Consider the following 15,430-nt stretch of genomic DNA (forward strand, 5'->3'; position numbering starts at 1 on the left):
CGGGGCTCCGTATCTATTACATGTAATGCATTAGGAGGCGGCGTCTGAACCCGCTGCGCCTTATATAAGCCTGCCACCCCCGCGGGAATGATGGCATTGGACACAGTTTGGAGGACTTAACCGAGTTGGGAATTAGCTGCAGCCGCCAACATGCCGTCCAAGCCTGCCCCAATCAAGAAGGCGGCTGGTAAAGAACCAGCCAAGAAGGAGGAGAAGGCTCCTGAAGCCGCCCCGGAGCCCGCTCCTGCTGAGGCTGCTCCCGTCGAGGAGGTCCCCGCCGAAGCCGCCCCGGCCCCCGCCGAGGGCGAAGGGGCCCCCGCCGAGGGCGAAGCGGCCCCCGCCGCGGTTGAGGAGCCTAAACCCCCCACCCCGCCACCCGCAGATGGTAAAGCCCCCGTGCGCAGCGGCGCTTGAACCGCGAGTTCCCGTTGAGTGTGCGACGTACGGTCCACCTTTCAGTTTTATCTCTCGGTGGGTGAGCCTCGGAGAAGTTGTTTAACCTTTCAATTAAAGCCCAAATTGGCGGTCCAGCTCACGGTAAGCACGCGGTAGAGCCTTTACGCACGCGCGCGCGCGCGCTCCGTGCGAAGGTGTCGCCATGGAAATCACTCGGAAACTGCACGCTCTGAGCTTCCCACCGCCTCGTGTCCAAAAGTTACCGAAGGTCGCGCGCCGTGATGTTCAAAGGCGCTTTCGTTCGTCCGTGAAGCCCCCCCCCTCCACCACCACGTGAATCTCTTTCACGCGAACGTTAACGGACCTAAATATGTGACAACGATGAGGGAAACCTTCACCGGTGTAAACCCCGATATAAAACGCACAACAACGCCTGTTTCATTCATAACTTCATATGCAATTGCTAATATTTAACGTCTCCTTCAGTGAGCATGAATTCAGCCATCTAACATCTCCAACTGCTGCTCCTGTTGTTGCAGATCTGTCAGATACTCGGAGAGGAGTATCCCCGTTGCCACCTAACTCGCCCTTCCCTGCCCATTTCAACCTTCCCTTTTAACTTGAATAGATTTAACCTCTTTTAAAGCGTTTTGAAAATGTTCTGCAATATTTTCTAAGTGTTGTATACCTACTGATATCTTCTAACCTATAATATCAGCTGCTGCACCTGCTTACAGAAGAATCCCCAGCTGCTGAGGCTCCTAGTAAAAAAAAAATAATAAAAAAAATGCCTACGATCTTGCATAAGTATTACTAAAACTGGAATCTGCTACTGTAAAGCGAACTGCAATAATATCTAATATCTTCTAACATTTAATATCAGCTGTTGCACCTGCGGCTGAGGAATCCCCCGCTGCTGCCTCCGCAGTAAAACGAGTAAATTAACCCAACAATTTTTTTGGATAAAACTTGAACTGTTCACCTCCTACAGTAAAGCTAACTACAGTAATATCTAATATCTTCTAACTTCTAATATCAACTACCGCTGAGGAAACGCCAGCTGCTGCTGCTGAGGCCCCCGCTGATGGTAAAAAAAGACCTGAGTCGCAACACTTGTTCTGTTATTCAAATTTGACACCTGTGCATTAATTGTTTTGGTAAAGTTAACAGCACTAACTCACTTCTTTATTACAACTTTCTGTACAATCTGTAGTCTCAACGCATGCTTTATCATCTCTAAGAACATGTCCCATCTGCTTCGTGCGCTAATTATTTATATCTAACATTTGATAATAGCTGCCGCTGCTCCAGCCACAGACGAAGCTGCAGACTAAGCTGATGGTAAACCAACCTGTAAACGTGTTCCTGTTCTCACTCTCTTCAATAACCGAGATGATTTTTGTAGTCATTTGTGACTAATTGGATAAAAAATAAAAAAAAAATGCCTAATTGTAATTGGATTGTAAATCCTTTTTACCTGCCAGTAATGGAGACAAGAGATCTGTGAGGTACAGAGCTGGATTATATTTCATGCTGTCGCTCTGCTCATTATATGCTGCCGACAATAATGCAAATGCTTATTTAACATCAGCTGAAGCTGCTGAGGCGCCTGCACCAGAAGAGCCTAAACCACCCACTCCTCCACCACCTCCACCCAAAGGTAACCCTTTGTTTAAAACGGAAACCGAAACTTCAACTCAACAACGATGAATCTTTTTTTTATTACTTGCTTCCTTTTCTTTTTTATTACAGTGTCAGAATAAGGAACTGCACCTTCACCTCCAATGAACTCTTTTTGATTTTTGTGTATTTATGCAACATGCAAATCCCCATTGAATAATTGTATGTTTTTACGGTATCCTCAGAGCCCACAAGCGTTCCTCTGGATATGTTTATTGAGGACAAGAATGACACCTCCGTTACGATCATTTGGAGCCAGCCGGAGGTCATCGGGCCATCCGGTCTGGACGGATACACCATTGAAATCTGCAAGGATGGAAGTAAGTCCCGCTGTGCCCTGAACCAGGTGCACGGTGCATTGGCCTGTGCACGAAAGGGGTCAGATAGAGGTATTAATACGCCGTGACAAAAATGCCAGATGACCTTTTTCATTATTTTTGACAGCTTTCCCTTCAACAGCTGATTTTAGGCCTTTACATGAGCACCTAGCGTTTAAACTGTGGTCGCAGAGCAGCGTTTACATTTTTTTAATTTTTTTTTAATGTTCTCAGGAAAATGTGAAATTGCCGTTTTAATGTGGGTCAGCCGTATCGGTTGCAGCTGTCCCTGAAGTGTCAGTTATATCATGAGCTACCTAACTTCTCCCTACAAGGAAAGAGGCATTTCAGGAGCTGCCGTGGTCTTGCTGCAGCTCCTGCTTTTAGACTTACAGGCGCAAAGCTAATATCAGCAGCAGTTCTGTGCTGTCTGGATTTAGCAGACCTGCGCAGGGCAATTTTTTTTTATGTCTAATAGGAAAAATGTATGTTAAATATAAAACTGTTGCATCATAAAAATCCAAAACGAGCAGTGCTTAGTTGCATGAGTGAGATTTGCGGTTTGCAAAGTCTGCACCGTTTAATCACAAACAACAGCTTTGTAAAGTCTTACTTCATTCCCCCCCCCCAATCCATCCAGCTGAGGACTGGAAGGCAGTCAACGAGGAACTGCAGAAGTCCTGCCGCTACGCCATCAAGAACCAGACCACGGGTGATCGTCTGAAGATCCGTGTGGTGGCCGTGAACGCCGGCGGCCGCAGCCCCCCCGTCACCCTCCCCGAGGCCGTCCTGGTGAAGGAGGTTGCTGGTGAGAAGTGTTTCCAGAAAGAGCCACTGAAGCACAAAACATTACATTGCATAACGACAAAATGTACATTGTTCCGCGCAAGGTTTCCCTCGAAAAATACCTCCAACTCTCAAATAAGATCGACTTCACTGACCCTGTGCAGGGAAACGGTCACGAGCAACGTCAGATAGACGTGTGACACTAGAATGCTTCGTGAGCAATTACCACATACTTGTCTTCACAGGAAACGATCACAGAAAAAAAGAAAAGCGTGCAGAACGTTGACAACAAAGCACAGGTTACAAAGTGACATCAGTGGGTATCGTTGTACTGTTATTTACAAAATGAAGCCAAATAAGACGTATTATATAAATATATATGAACAAAGCATATTGAGACACAAATAGTTAACGAATAAGCCTTGAAAAGTCATCTTAAGGCAGTTTTCTCTCTTCTCTTTCATTGATTTGATGAGTTTAGTACATTAGTTCAGAAAGCTCGTTCAGAAAACACATTATTCTTACTTTTCACCAGAACATTATGTATTAAGACTTTCTCTCAGGTGCTACATGATTCGCTTAACCCATTTGCAAAGTGTTCCAACACAAATATGGGACATATCATATGACCATGGGTCTAGCTGAAACTTTGTAGATCCATTTATCATGAGGCAGGGGAGTTGTAAAGAGCAGGAGTCAAACAGGAACAGCTCAGCAATGTTACCCTCTCAGCTGTCCGTGTCCTGTTAGCACATACCTGCAGTGTTAACGGTGTAAAACCGCGCTCTTCTCACTCGTTTCCACTTTGAGTCGAAGCACTGATCCACTCGACCTCAGTGCGATAATTATACACTTGTTAAGTAGGCGGGTTTCACTGATGCTGTAGAGCTTACGGCGTTAATCATAGACAGTATATCTAAAGTGATTTGTGGTAAAATAATGATTGGACCCCAAGGGCTTTAAAAAGACAAGCTGCGTTACTTTGGCTCGCGCGCAGATCACCGTTATGCGTAATGGAGAGTCGGCAACTCGATCCCAGCAGGCCCGGCAATATTTCAACAGTCGCTTCCACCGTCCGCGTCATGTTCACCGTACCAGGTGGTCCGCATGTAGAAGCCACTTTATGAATGCTTTCCGAACAAAAAGACCACAAAGATGTGGAAAATAGCCGACATGTCCGACGCCGTTATCACAGATTTTTCCGCGGAGGGTTTGGCTTGGCATCGTGATCCCTGCCGGGACTCACGCCGAGGGGGGAGTGTCAGGCTTCTCTCGCCGGGATCGATGGTGTCAAGTGAACTGACTGCGAGCAGGTGGGGGGGGGGGAGGCTCTCAGGGGTGGATGCTAAATCCCTGTGTGTGTGTCGACTGCGTCTGTGGGGAGGGGAGGGAGGGGCAGGTGGTGGGGTGGAGGGGGGGGTGGTGGAGGATGTGGAGGATCTTACTTCTCAGATGACACCTAAATCTCATGACACGTCCAGAGATTCTCTGTTTATTTTGAAACATGCCACAGACTTTACAGGGAGAATGTTCATCAAGCCTGATCCTCTCTGCAACAAGTGATAAGACACTTAACCAGCTCTAATATGCAGATTAACTTCACCTCGTCTCACTTTCTTTTCCTTCTTCACACCAACTATTTCACATTTCACGTTTATGAATTAGTTGCTTTTAGAAGCCGCGTCATAATTTCTGTCCTAATTCATCTACGACTTTCATATATTCTGATGTGGGCGAGTAACTGAATCTTCCAATCGTGCGTCATGAGGAGAGGTGATATACTTCGGTGCGCCTGCTTTATTTAGAGTCCTGACAAATGTTGCCGCGCTGCATTCAGCAGGTGGTGCCTCTCATCAAATCAGTTGTACAAACGAGCCTCAGCGAGAAGTGTCTAACTGAGGCTTAAGTATCATTTCAAAACTCCCAGTAGCTAACTATGCAAATGATTTTTTTTAATATGATGATATATGGACTATTTTTTTGGCTTCTTATGAGACAACACGGAGTGGAGAGAGTTCGAGACACTGGAAGGGAAAAGTTTTGGAGTTAGACCTGTCACTTTACTTTCTGAGCCAGGATCCCACTCAGCGCTACAACACTGTACAATTTGAATGCTGGATTCCCTATTTATAGACTTTAACTTCTTAATTTTACAATGTCATGTTTTTTGTTCCCTATAAGTGAGATTTAGTTTTTATGCCTTTTAAAAAAACATAATGTACCACAAAGCAGAGGGAGTAAAGCAGTCAGACAAACACACTGCTACGAGCAGTTAAAGTACAGAAACGCCCTAATAATTCTCTCCTTTAAGACCGGCTTGGATCGACTCGGCTTGCTCATCAATTTCAAGATTTGATGGTCACAAAAGGAGCTTAAATCTCATTTGTTTCACCCCGGAGATCTTTGAACAGATCCCCCAAATCTCTTCGGGTTGTTTCTGTCCTTCACTGATGAGCTTTAAGACCAGCAGATAAAAGAACCATAAAAAAATTTAAAAAAAAAAACTTTTAATAATTGCTGTTTACATGTTGGCTAGCGTCAATAATCAATGATTATTTTGTTTATTGTTTTTCTCTCTAGATCGTCCCAAGGTCCGCTTGCCTCGTTTCCTCAGGCAGAGATACGTCGCTCAAGTTGGTGAAAAGATCAACCTGACAATCCCCTTCACAGTAAGCTGAAGATTTCTGCGTGTCACTTGATTTGGATAAAAAAAAAAAAAAAAAACACGTAACGAACCGTCTGATTTCTTTTCTTCTAAGGGCAAACCCAAACCTGTGGTCAGCTGGACAAAGGCCGGGGCGCCCCTGGACACCAAGAGGGTGAACATCCGCAGCTCCGATAAAGACAGCATCTTGTTCATCCGTGCAGCCGAGAGAAACGACTCCGGCGTGTACGAGATGTGCGTGAAGGTGGACGACTTCGACGACAAGGCTACCGTCACCCTTCAAATTGTCGGTGAGCAAAATGTCGACACCGCGAGACGACATTTTAAGACGTGAATAATTGATACTCAGTCCGAGCCGGTTCGTTCACAGAGCTGCCAGGGCCTCCTGCCAGTATAAAGATTGTGGACACCTGGGGCTTCAACGCTGCTCTGGAGTGGACTCCACCCAAGGACAAGGGAAACACAGAAATCACAGGTTACACGATCCAGAAGGCCGACAAAAAGACCGGAGTAAGTTCTCAGTGTCGTAGCACAGCTGGTTGACAAGTTGTCATGAATAATGTACGGTGAATATTGATAGAACGATCCCGCTGATGAATTACACGCTGTAAATCAGGACTAACACCTGCGCAGCTAATCCATCATGTCCTCGCTGTGCGTGTGCGTGTGTCTGTCTGTGTGTTTGCAGGACTGGTTCACTGTGTTGGAGCATTACCATAGACTGAATGCCACCATCTCTGACCTCATCATGGGCAACACCTACAAGTTCAGAGTGTATTCTGAGAACAAGTGTGGAATGAGCGACAACTGCGTTATTTCAAAGGAGGAGGCCAAGATCCTGAAGATAGGTAGGGTTCCGCCGAATGAAATTAATACGCGTTGAGAAAAACAGCTGGATTGTGTTCATTTTGTGTTCAAATTTAATATTTTTATTTCATGTTTTGGACTCCCTCCATCTACTAAATAGATTTCAATTCAAGCATTGACATTAAAAAAAAAAAAGTTTTATGGAACAGTTGATAAAAGAATAAATAAACTACAATCACAAGTCCACGTTGGAAACCACCTTGAAACAAGCTTGTCAAACACTTTATAAAAGGTGAGTTGATCGACTACAGGTCTGTCCGTTTCTCCTCCGCTCTCCAGGTATCGACTACAAGCCTCCTGAATACCAGCATCACGACTTCACCGAGGCGCCCAAGTTCACCACAAACATGACCGACAGAGCCACCACCGTCGGCTACAGCACCAAGCTGCTCTGCGCCGTCAGGGGATTCCCAAAAGTACAGTAACGTCTCTCTACGCTCAAACAGTATCATGCTGCACCATATTTGAATTACACTACCATATTCAGCAAAACGCTAGCACCACAACAGCACAGCAGCAGCTGGCCGTCGTTGGTCTCAGGACAATAACAATCTCTGAATGAACCAGAGTTTGTACAAAAGGGTAATTTCCACCTGATTAGTAGCGCAATACATATACCGAGGCATTTTCCATTTTCCATTTTTGGAGCAATGTTCCTCCAGGACCACGATGCTACACAGACATGCACAGAACTACATAAAGTGCACGTGTGCAAAAGCACGTGTAAAGAAACAGAAAAACGGGTAAATATGCAATTTAAATGAATGACTAAACAGGACAGTGCCGCGCCGGCCAGTTCGCAGTTCCATATATAACACGTCGAGCATACGTGTTACGTTGAGCATGTTATATGTTTCTGCGCTGATTTTCATGTGCCGTCAAAATGACAGAAAGCCGGGCCAACAAACAAAAACAGCCCCACTCCGGATCCTAAGTAGCTGCTGCGCGTTATTGACCCGCCGCCTTCTTTTTTTCCAAAAATGTTAACGCTCCCCCTCAATTTGTCAACCTTATTAACACGTTCACTTAGCGTTTTCTCATACGCTACAAGACACATGATGAGTGAAATAAGCAGTCAGTGCCATGGCTGAACCAGTGAACCACTAACACAGATTCAGACAGCCAGGGTTTCATATGTGACACACCGAAGGAACCAATCCCATCAACTAGTGAGGAGGGGATTTACATATCATTGAGCTGCATGCAAGCAGTGGATGGGTGGGTGGAGATAGAGGTGTTTTTTGTGTGTTTGTTTTGTTGTTGTTTTTTCATATTCATTGTTCTGTGTACAAATATTTACTAAGTCACTTTGAGGGATTTTATTTCTTGTTAAAAACTTCTTAATATGTAATCCTGACGAACACAGATGTGTTTTTAGGTGTATAATCGATGCCAGGAGACTTGAGTGTCACTGAGTTGAGTACATCCCCTTCTACAGTCCTTGTCTTTCAAACCATTTTAATGAGTCACAGCAGCGAAGCCAACTGGATAAACTTTGCTTAGACTACTTGTCAGCAACAACAGCTTCCCTCCATCGCTCATACATTGCTGTCAGTGGGTTGGCTTTGAGCTGGCGATGTGGAAGATTTTCACCTGCTCCTGTTAGCCTGCTTGTCGCAGCCTCTCATTTTATCTTTGGGCTCATAATCCACCGGGTCACCGACCGGTTCGGTAAATGGTCTCGATGCGAAGGCTCGTAATAATGTTATTGTTTTTTGAAGCAGCGAAGCAGGAGAAGACGTCACGAGGGTGACAGTTCATCAGCGAAGCGTGGGGTCACATGTGTAACATTCCCCGTCCTCTACATGTCAGTGCCATTAAGACTTAAGCAGGAGTGTGCCGTGTCCCCTTCAATCCAAAAACTTTTTTTTTTTTTTGTCTTCCCAAGTGGCACAAACATAAAAACAAACAACACTGCTGCTTGTTTATTTGAGGTGTTTTGATGTAATGCACCATGCTTCTTTACATTACATATCTCTTTTTCTACAGCCCAAGATTGTATGGATGAAGAACCAGATGATTATCGGAGACGACCCCAAGTACAGGCAGATCTGCGTCCAGGGTATCTGCTCTCTGGAGATCCGAAAGCCCGGTAACTTTGACGGTGGTGTGTACTCCTGCAAAGCCAAGAACGATCTCGGAGAGGCGGTGGTCACCTGCAAGCTGGAGGTCAAACGTAAGTCACGACCTTAAAGCTCTATAAAAAAAAAAAAATGTGCGCTGTTTATGGATGTCAAAACTTGCATTGGGTTGTAGCATTTGCAGCATTTCCGAGTAGTAAAGCGTCTGAAAATGAATAACTTTTCTTTCTGTTGAACAGAACCAGTGGTTGCTGATGCAGACAAGAAATAGGTCAACATTCTCACTCTCGCAGGTCAGACACGATCGGGATCGTATTTAATTGCTTGAACACTCCGTTTGATTTTTGTACTTCAGCTACGTAGTCAGAACACTTTTAACCTGAAACAACCTTATAAAACATACTTAAGTCGTACTCCAGTTGTATTATTTTTTTGTCGTAAACTTTTACTTTGCTGTTACCGTTGGATATTTGTGAAATTAATGTCATTAAAGATTAACCATTAGCCTGGTTGTACTGGACACGTTGATCTACACGAGTCCTGAGGTGACACCGACCTCCTCCATGACTTCCTTTCCATACATGGAGGGCACTAAACTTGGAAAAGGAGGCCTCCGCCACTGAAAGGGTGCAAGCGGTAGCACCCATAAATTCAATCTGTGATGGCTCCTCATGCACTCAGTTCGGAGACTTAATCACATTTCCTCGACTCAGCAGCAGCAGCTTCCTTTAAGACGCAGCATTTTATTTGTAGGCTACTCTCTTAACACTATTTTGGTGCTTTAATTGCTTTAAAATGTGTAAAAAGATGGTTTCCCGGAGGATTGAAGTGTTTTTTAAAGTTCAAAGGTAAGGTTTATTTTGAGCAAATATATGTCCAAAACATAGAACATGTTTCATGTCTGTTTAGTTTTCATTTTTTCTAGATAGCTGTTGTTTCTGTATTTGAAGTTTCTCTCTCCTTCTTAACACCTGTTGTTGTTGTTGTTGTTGTGTGTTCGTTCATCTGTTGCGATCCCAAAACAGGAGCATAAGGAATGAGGCCTTTGCAGCTTTAGGTACGTGACACTTTTAGTGTTTCTAAAACAGTCTTCCACTGTGAAAAAGCAAGATTTTAAAGTTTAAATTATTTCTTTGTACAGGAAGGTGCTGGATTCCTGGAAGAACATGTATATATGGCTGGTGAACCACACTACCAGTGACTTGTAGCCTGTGACCTCTTGCCAAGTGTTAACATATATTTATGATGAACAATTGTTGTCATCGCTTCATGCCTACAACCACATTATTTAAGTCCATATCCTTGTCCACAATCAGCTTTTTCCCAGCAACACTGTCGATGGAAACTAAATTATCACACGTTCAAATATTGTACCTCCCTAATTGTCGGTCTAAGTAGGTATAACATCTATGTGTTTATATCAATAAACAATCTCATTTCTGGTTTTGTTTTTAATCAATAGTGTCTTCTGTACATTTAATTCACTGTGGAGGTAATTTAATACTCTGTCTGTGCACAGTTATACCAAGGAATTAATACAAAAGAAGTAAAGCGGGAAGTCATGCATGTGGTACATTTAGGTTTACATATACACTGCATTTCATAGCTTTGGTTAATATGAAGTAGATTTGACAAATTTCAACAAACTATGGACTAGCTAAAGGTTTCAGAATTTGGTTACACTTTATTTTGTAGATCTGTAGCTCTCCATTTTATTCCATTTAATTGCGTCTTCAGTCAGTTCATGTAAAACATTTTGGGTTTAGATTGAGCCTTTCCTTTTAAGGAAATTCCTATTTCCCTCATAATTCAAACCTAATTACAAAGATCGTTTCCAAACAAAAGGTTACCAAGGACATTTAAAAATCATAATGCATAAAACACTGTTTAAGAAGCTCAGTTTTTGTACAGGCCTGACAAGCAGAGTTACTCTCTCTGCAGTTTGATTTAATTACTTTTCACTACAGTTTCAATCAGCTTCTGAATGTATGAAGCTTTTTGGCAGAAGACCAGTGAGAATCTGGAGACAGCAGCACTATTCATTTGGCTCACGAAGGCCCAAGAGTACATTGCAGTATGCCAAGACTTCCATAATAGTAATACCAGTCTATAATACTGATCTTGTAACTATTTGGTCTTGGAGTTACTGGCATAGTGATATGGGGCCAAATGCCAGAGATATCCAGGTTACAGAGACACATGGGTTCACACAGAGGCTGACAAAATTAGCCTCGGTGCTCCATCTTGCTCAGGTTATTTTAGGGCCAGGTGGCTCAGCTGGCAAAATGTGCTTTTATGAGACCTTGAATTCTGTAGGAGTAAAACTGAAATTAAATATGAAAGTGTAAGAACAGAAACAAAACAATAAACAAATCACTACCTAATTTTAGTAGAACTAAAAACAACAGTGTTTTGCTCTTCCCATGATCATTCTCAGACTGCGTAATCCAGATTTTAGTGGCAGAGTAACATTTTCCAGTAGTGAACATCCCTAATATTACTGTGTAGAAAGGAGTAGCGTTAAAAGCCTAATGCAGAATGAGTGACCCAGCTCTGCAGTTTGAGCTAAAAAAAAAACCCAAAAAACACATAATTACAACCAGAATCAGACTCTTGAGTATGGCGTCCTCTGGTGTTTCAGTTAAGGAATGACATCTGCAGACACTAAACATGGGACTGTACCACGTCTAACGTGAACTCCATTCTTAACATTCAAATACAAAAACATACACTCTGTAAGTCAAGACAAATCAACATATCTAAGCGTCCATGTGATTTTTTTATATATATTCCTCTGAATAATATACACTCCTGCTCACTGCCATTTTAGTGTACTTTGCATAGTGCAGCTTTAACCTGTGGGCTACGAGCCATAATGGGTCTCGGGCCTACTTCTGGTTGGTCCCTGGATGCTGACATGCCGCAATAGGGTCACGGAGCAAGAGACTTCCTGTCTAATTTAGATTCTGCACTGAAAAGGACTCAAACCTCCATTGGAAGGCGTTAACAAATCACAATGCATAATTAGAAGTGCAACCATGAAAGTAGTATGCAGCCGCCAAGCATATATTTAATAGCAGAGATGAAAGGGATGTTTTTGCTGGAGATTGGATTTAGTATGTCACACATTTATAATTTATAGATCACCAAAAGTACGTTAACTGTACAGTGAAATTTATATCAAATAGTAACATACTTTATTTACCTATTTATAAAGTACGCAATACACTAAGTTAGCAGATGTTAACATGCGAAACTAAGATGGTGAAATACAACGCCGTCAACATTACCTGCCAGCTCCAATTAGCACGTGTTAGCGTGCTGCCACGCTACAGTAGGATGGTGAAAGAGAAAACATTCCCTGTAAATATAAAGAGGGTATGTTATCGAACAGTCTTTATGTTTACGTACGTTTAACTTCATTCAGCTGCTGACCTGGCTTCAGTCTGTGGATTTTCCTGCTTCACTATCACGTCTTCATTTTGTGAGGCTCATTAGACTCCAATCTTCACCTTTATGAAACCAGACCTACAAGGCTGCTTCAGGCACATTTCTCTCCTCTAATCTTCCTGCTGAATTACCTCTGTGCCGCCCTTCCATCTATTACAATTTATTGCGATAAAGTTCAGCAGAGGCAATCACAAAATATCCTCTAGCTGAATAATTCTATCAAAAACTTTCTCTCTATCACTCTCGTCTCGAGCAGGAAAAGAAGCAAGTCAGCCTGACAGGATGTAAAGTTTATCACAAAAAAAACAACAATTTAAAAAAAAAAAAGGCTCGATGCTGTTTGATGCAGCATCTGTGACTCATCCGGTGGTGTTGCTCTAATCGTTGGTAATGCGCCGAGCACTGCCTGGTCACAGATGTCAAGGGTAACGCCAAAGGCAGTGAAGTGGTGTGTTCCTCTTGAAGGGACTTGGGCTTCCATTTGCTGCAGAGTTTTGGCAACGTTCCCAGAAGGTTTAATCTGCGTAATGGTGAGACTGGAGCTCACGCCGGTGTCCTGTCGTTGCTTTTCATTAACAAATGTTCCACTGGTAAATCAGCAAGATCGACTGTCTAAGCACACTTTTAATTTCAAAGAAGGATTTGAACAGGTGAAGACGGAATAGGAGGTGATGTGTAGGCGGAGGCGTACTTTGTCGTGTCTTGTACATGCAGTACTGTTTCAAGAACTGTTTTGGGCAGATGTGGTCCCTGAAAATGGCATATTTTTCTGCTTCACAGTAATTCTCGCAAGCCACATATTGCATGGACGTCTCTGGAGAAACCCGCCATGGCGCGTTGACGCAGCTCTCTCCAGCTGTCCACTGAAGTCAGGTAAGCTATTGATTTAAAATAGCAGAATTACACTTTATTGGGTCAATCTAGTTCTATTTGATTTTTAAACTTTGGCAGTAAATAGGTGAGTGGGAAGGACAGACAAAAACAAAAACAAAAACAGCAGAAATTGCCCCAATCAATCAATTCAGACATGAATATTTAATTAGGTATTTTATCATCTAACATGACCAACTCCTCCACAGAAAAAGACAAGTTGTCAAATTGAATGTTTTGTCTGCAGGAAGCGTCCCTTCATACTTATCAGTGCAATACAGCTTGACTTTTACACTTTAATGTATAAAAAAAAAAAAAAAAAAAAAAAGAATCTCTGCCTCCCCGATGAGGCAGCAGCAGTGATCCGTGTCGTTCCAGCAGCTCATCCCACCTTCTGCTCTTTTAAATTATTCACCAGTTACATGTTAGATGCCTGTGAACAAGGCAGGGAGGAACTAGTCGCCTTTTCTACTGGAGATTCGCATCAACTGCTGCTGAAAAGAAAAAAAAGAAAACAACAACTTCCCATCTGTGTTCTGCCTGCCTCTATACTGCAGCAAAACCAGCCCAAGCAGACCGGTAACACCCCCTCACCCATCCTCCCCTCTCCTCTCCACCTCCTCCCCTCGCTTCTTCTATCCTCTCAGTGCTCACACCTCACTGCACTCAGGTTCCTGCAGAGTTCCTGCAGCAGCAAGGCACAGGACCTAAAAATGAGGGTTTGTGAGAGCCATTGCAGCCCGCTGGTTACCATCTCTACTTCTGCTTTCATCCCTCATCGACTCCCCTCCTTCTGCACCCCCACCCACCACCACCACCGCCCCCACCCTCCGTCCCCCTTCTCGTTCTCTTCCTCCCTTTCCTCCTGCGTCTAATTCTCAAAGCTCAGCACTCCCTGTCTGCCTGTACTGAGGGGGGAAAAGTGATGGAGCAAGGGAGAAAAGAGGAGGAGCACGGTTGTTAGTGCGCCAAAGAAAATCTAGCCCCCTCCCTACCCAATTGATGACAAGGAGGGTTTTTATTGAGCAGCTGCTCAGCCAATGAGCGGACAGTGCCGGGAAATACAGCAGTGGAACTGCACCGGCTCTGATGCTTGTGCTGATTTCAGTGTGTTAGAACAATGTTAATGCTTGTGAGTGTTTCCTCTCGTCTCTGCCTGATCTGAGTACACCTCAGCAGCACCTTGAGCCAAGACAAGTCTTGTTAGTGGGTGTCTTGTTGGAAAGAAAAATCCCAGGTGATACTTGGACCTGCCAGCAGGCTACTGTTTTTTTTTTTTTTTTTTTTTTTTTTTTTTTTGCAATGTATTTTAAGGGTGGGATAAGCCAAAGTGCAGATTGTTAAGATTTGATTTTTCATCCCATCAAGAGCATATCTGACCCTGTTCTCTGCTTCCACTCCTTGTTTAGGAGGCGGCACATCTCTCCTTAAGGTAAGCAGCATTTTCTTCCTCTCTTTCCAAGGCAGCAACATCTGTTACTGAGGCTTTGCTGCGTGGCAGGTTGTCACAGAGGCACCTAGCCTCATTACACACATCCTGCCTGAATGTGGAAAAAAAAGAAGCTCTGCAGAGAGAAAAAGAGAATAAATGGCTCAGGGGTAATTAGAGCAGACAGTGTTAGCGTTTTACCAGTCGCTTCTCATTTTAATGCAGACAGCCTTACTGTAATAGCAATTCTGCCTGAGTGGAACTTTTTAAAGCGTCCCGGTAAGTCCTAATGCCCAGTGCGTTGCATTATGTAGTGCTGCAGTATAATGTTACATAATAAAAACAAACGTGCGTGAGGGTAAAACTTGAGAAGGAAATATCCTCATACACGCTTCATCGGTTGATCACAATATACATGTGTAGAAATGAGTGAGTAAAAGTGAGGGATGTTCGATTTTTTTTTTTTTTTAGATTAACATTTTTGCTGATAGAAAATGAGTTGCTTTAGGTTTGGATGTAATTGATTGGATTTTGTCGTAGCCTGGAATCTTTAAAAAAAACAACTAAATTTTGTATGTCACGTCTTTGGATAGATGATGGCCGTCAGCTCACTGTTATACAGTAAAAACAGAGAGTGAGTGCATGCAAAGTCAAATTTGCTGAGCCAGCAAGAGTGAAGGGCCCACATAAGAGTCTGCAGAGCTTACAGCGTTCAAATGAATGTAAGTCATTCTGTCAAACCAGAGTTTTTCCGGTCTATTGCAACCGTTTCTTTAAATGCATTTAGGAGAAATATTCTCCTCAGAAGGTGGTTGACCATGAAGCTATCATTAGCGGGCATTTCAATTTTTGCGCATTACAGCCTCTGATGGACACTGATTACACTCTA

At 43.4% G+C, this 15,430-nt stretch overlaps 2 protein-coding genes across 7 annotated transcripts in view; both read left to right on the forward strand.

Annotated features, from left to right (window-relative positions):
* Positions 1–84: 84 nt before the first annotated feature.
* On the forward strand, positions 85–10,251 carry mybphb (myosin binding protein Hb). Its single transcript, XM_069691132.1, has 12 exons — positions 85–385; positions 2,262–2,396; positions 3,034–3,201; positions 5,760–5,848; positions 5,939–6,134; positions 6,215–6,354; positions 6,533–6,692; positions 6,991–7,127; positions 8,701–8,887; positions 9,032–9,085; positions 9,818–9,849; positions 9,934–10,251. The coding sequence occupies exons 1-10, from the start codon at positions 151–153 to the stop codon at positions 9,061–9,063; spliced, it is 1,479 nt and encodes a 492-aa protein (XP_069547233.1). The 5' UTR covers positions 85–150; the 3' UTR covers positions 9,064–9,085; positions 9,818–9,849; positions 9,934–10,251.
* Positions 10,252–12,822: 2,571 nt separating this feature from the next.
* Positions 12,823–15,430, forward strand: part of LOC138616665 (synaptotagmin-2-like) — a 32,110-nt gene continuing 29,502 nt past the window's right edge. The window contains exons 1-3 of one of the 6 annotated variants that reach the window (XM_069691134.1): positions 12,823–12,910; positions 13,023–13,115; positions 14,522–14,544. The gene's annotated coding sequence lies outside the window, so the exon portion shown is untranslated. Of the gene's footprint in view, positions 12,911–13,022; positions 13,116–13,937; positions 14,545–14,742; positions 14,821–15,430 lie in introns of those variants that run through there. The other 5 variants (XM_069691133.1, XM_069691137.1, XM_069691138.1 and 2 more) reach the window with 5 other exon arrangements.

This window comes from Brachyistius frenatus, unplaced genomic scaffold, assembly GCF_029030835.1.
Source record: "Brachyistius frenatus isolate BFR_SWC_R1_liver_20210118 unplaced genomic scaffold, ASM2903083v1 Contig_10, whole genome shotgun sequence".
Taxonomy (NCBI): domain Eukaryota; kingdom Metazoa; phylum Chordata; class Actinopteri; family Embiotocidae; genus Brachyistius; species Brachyistius frenatus.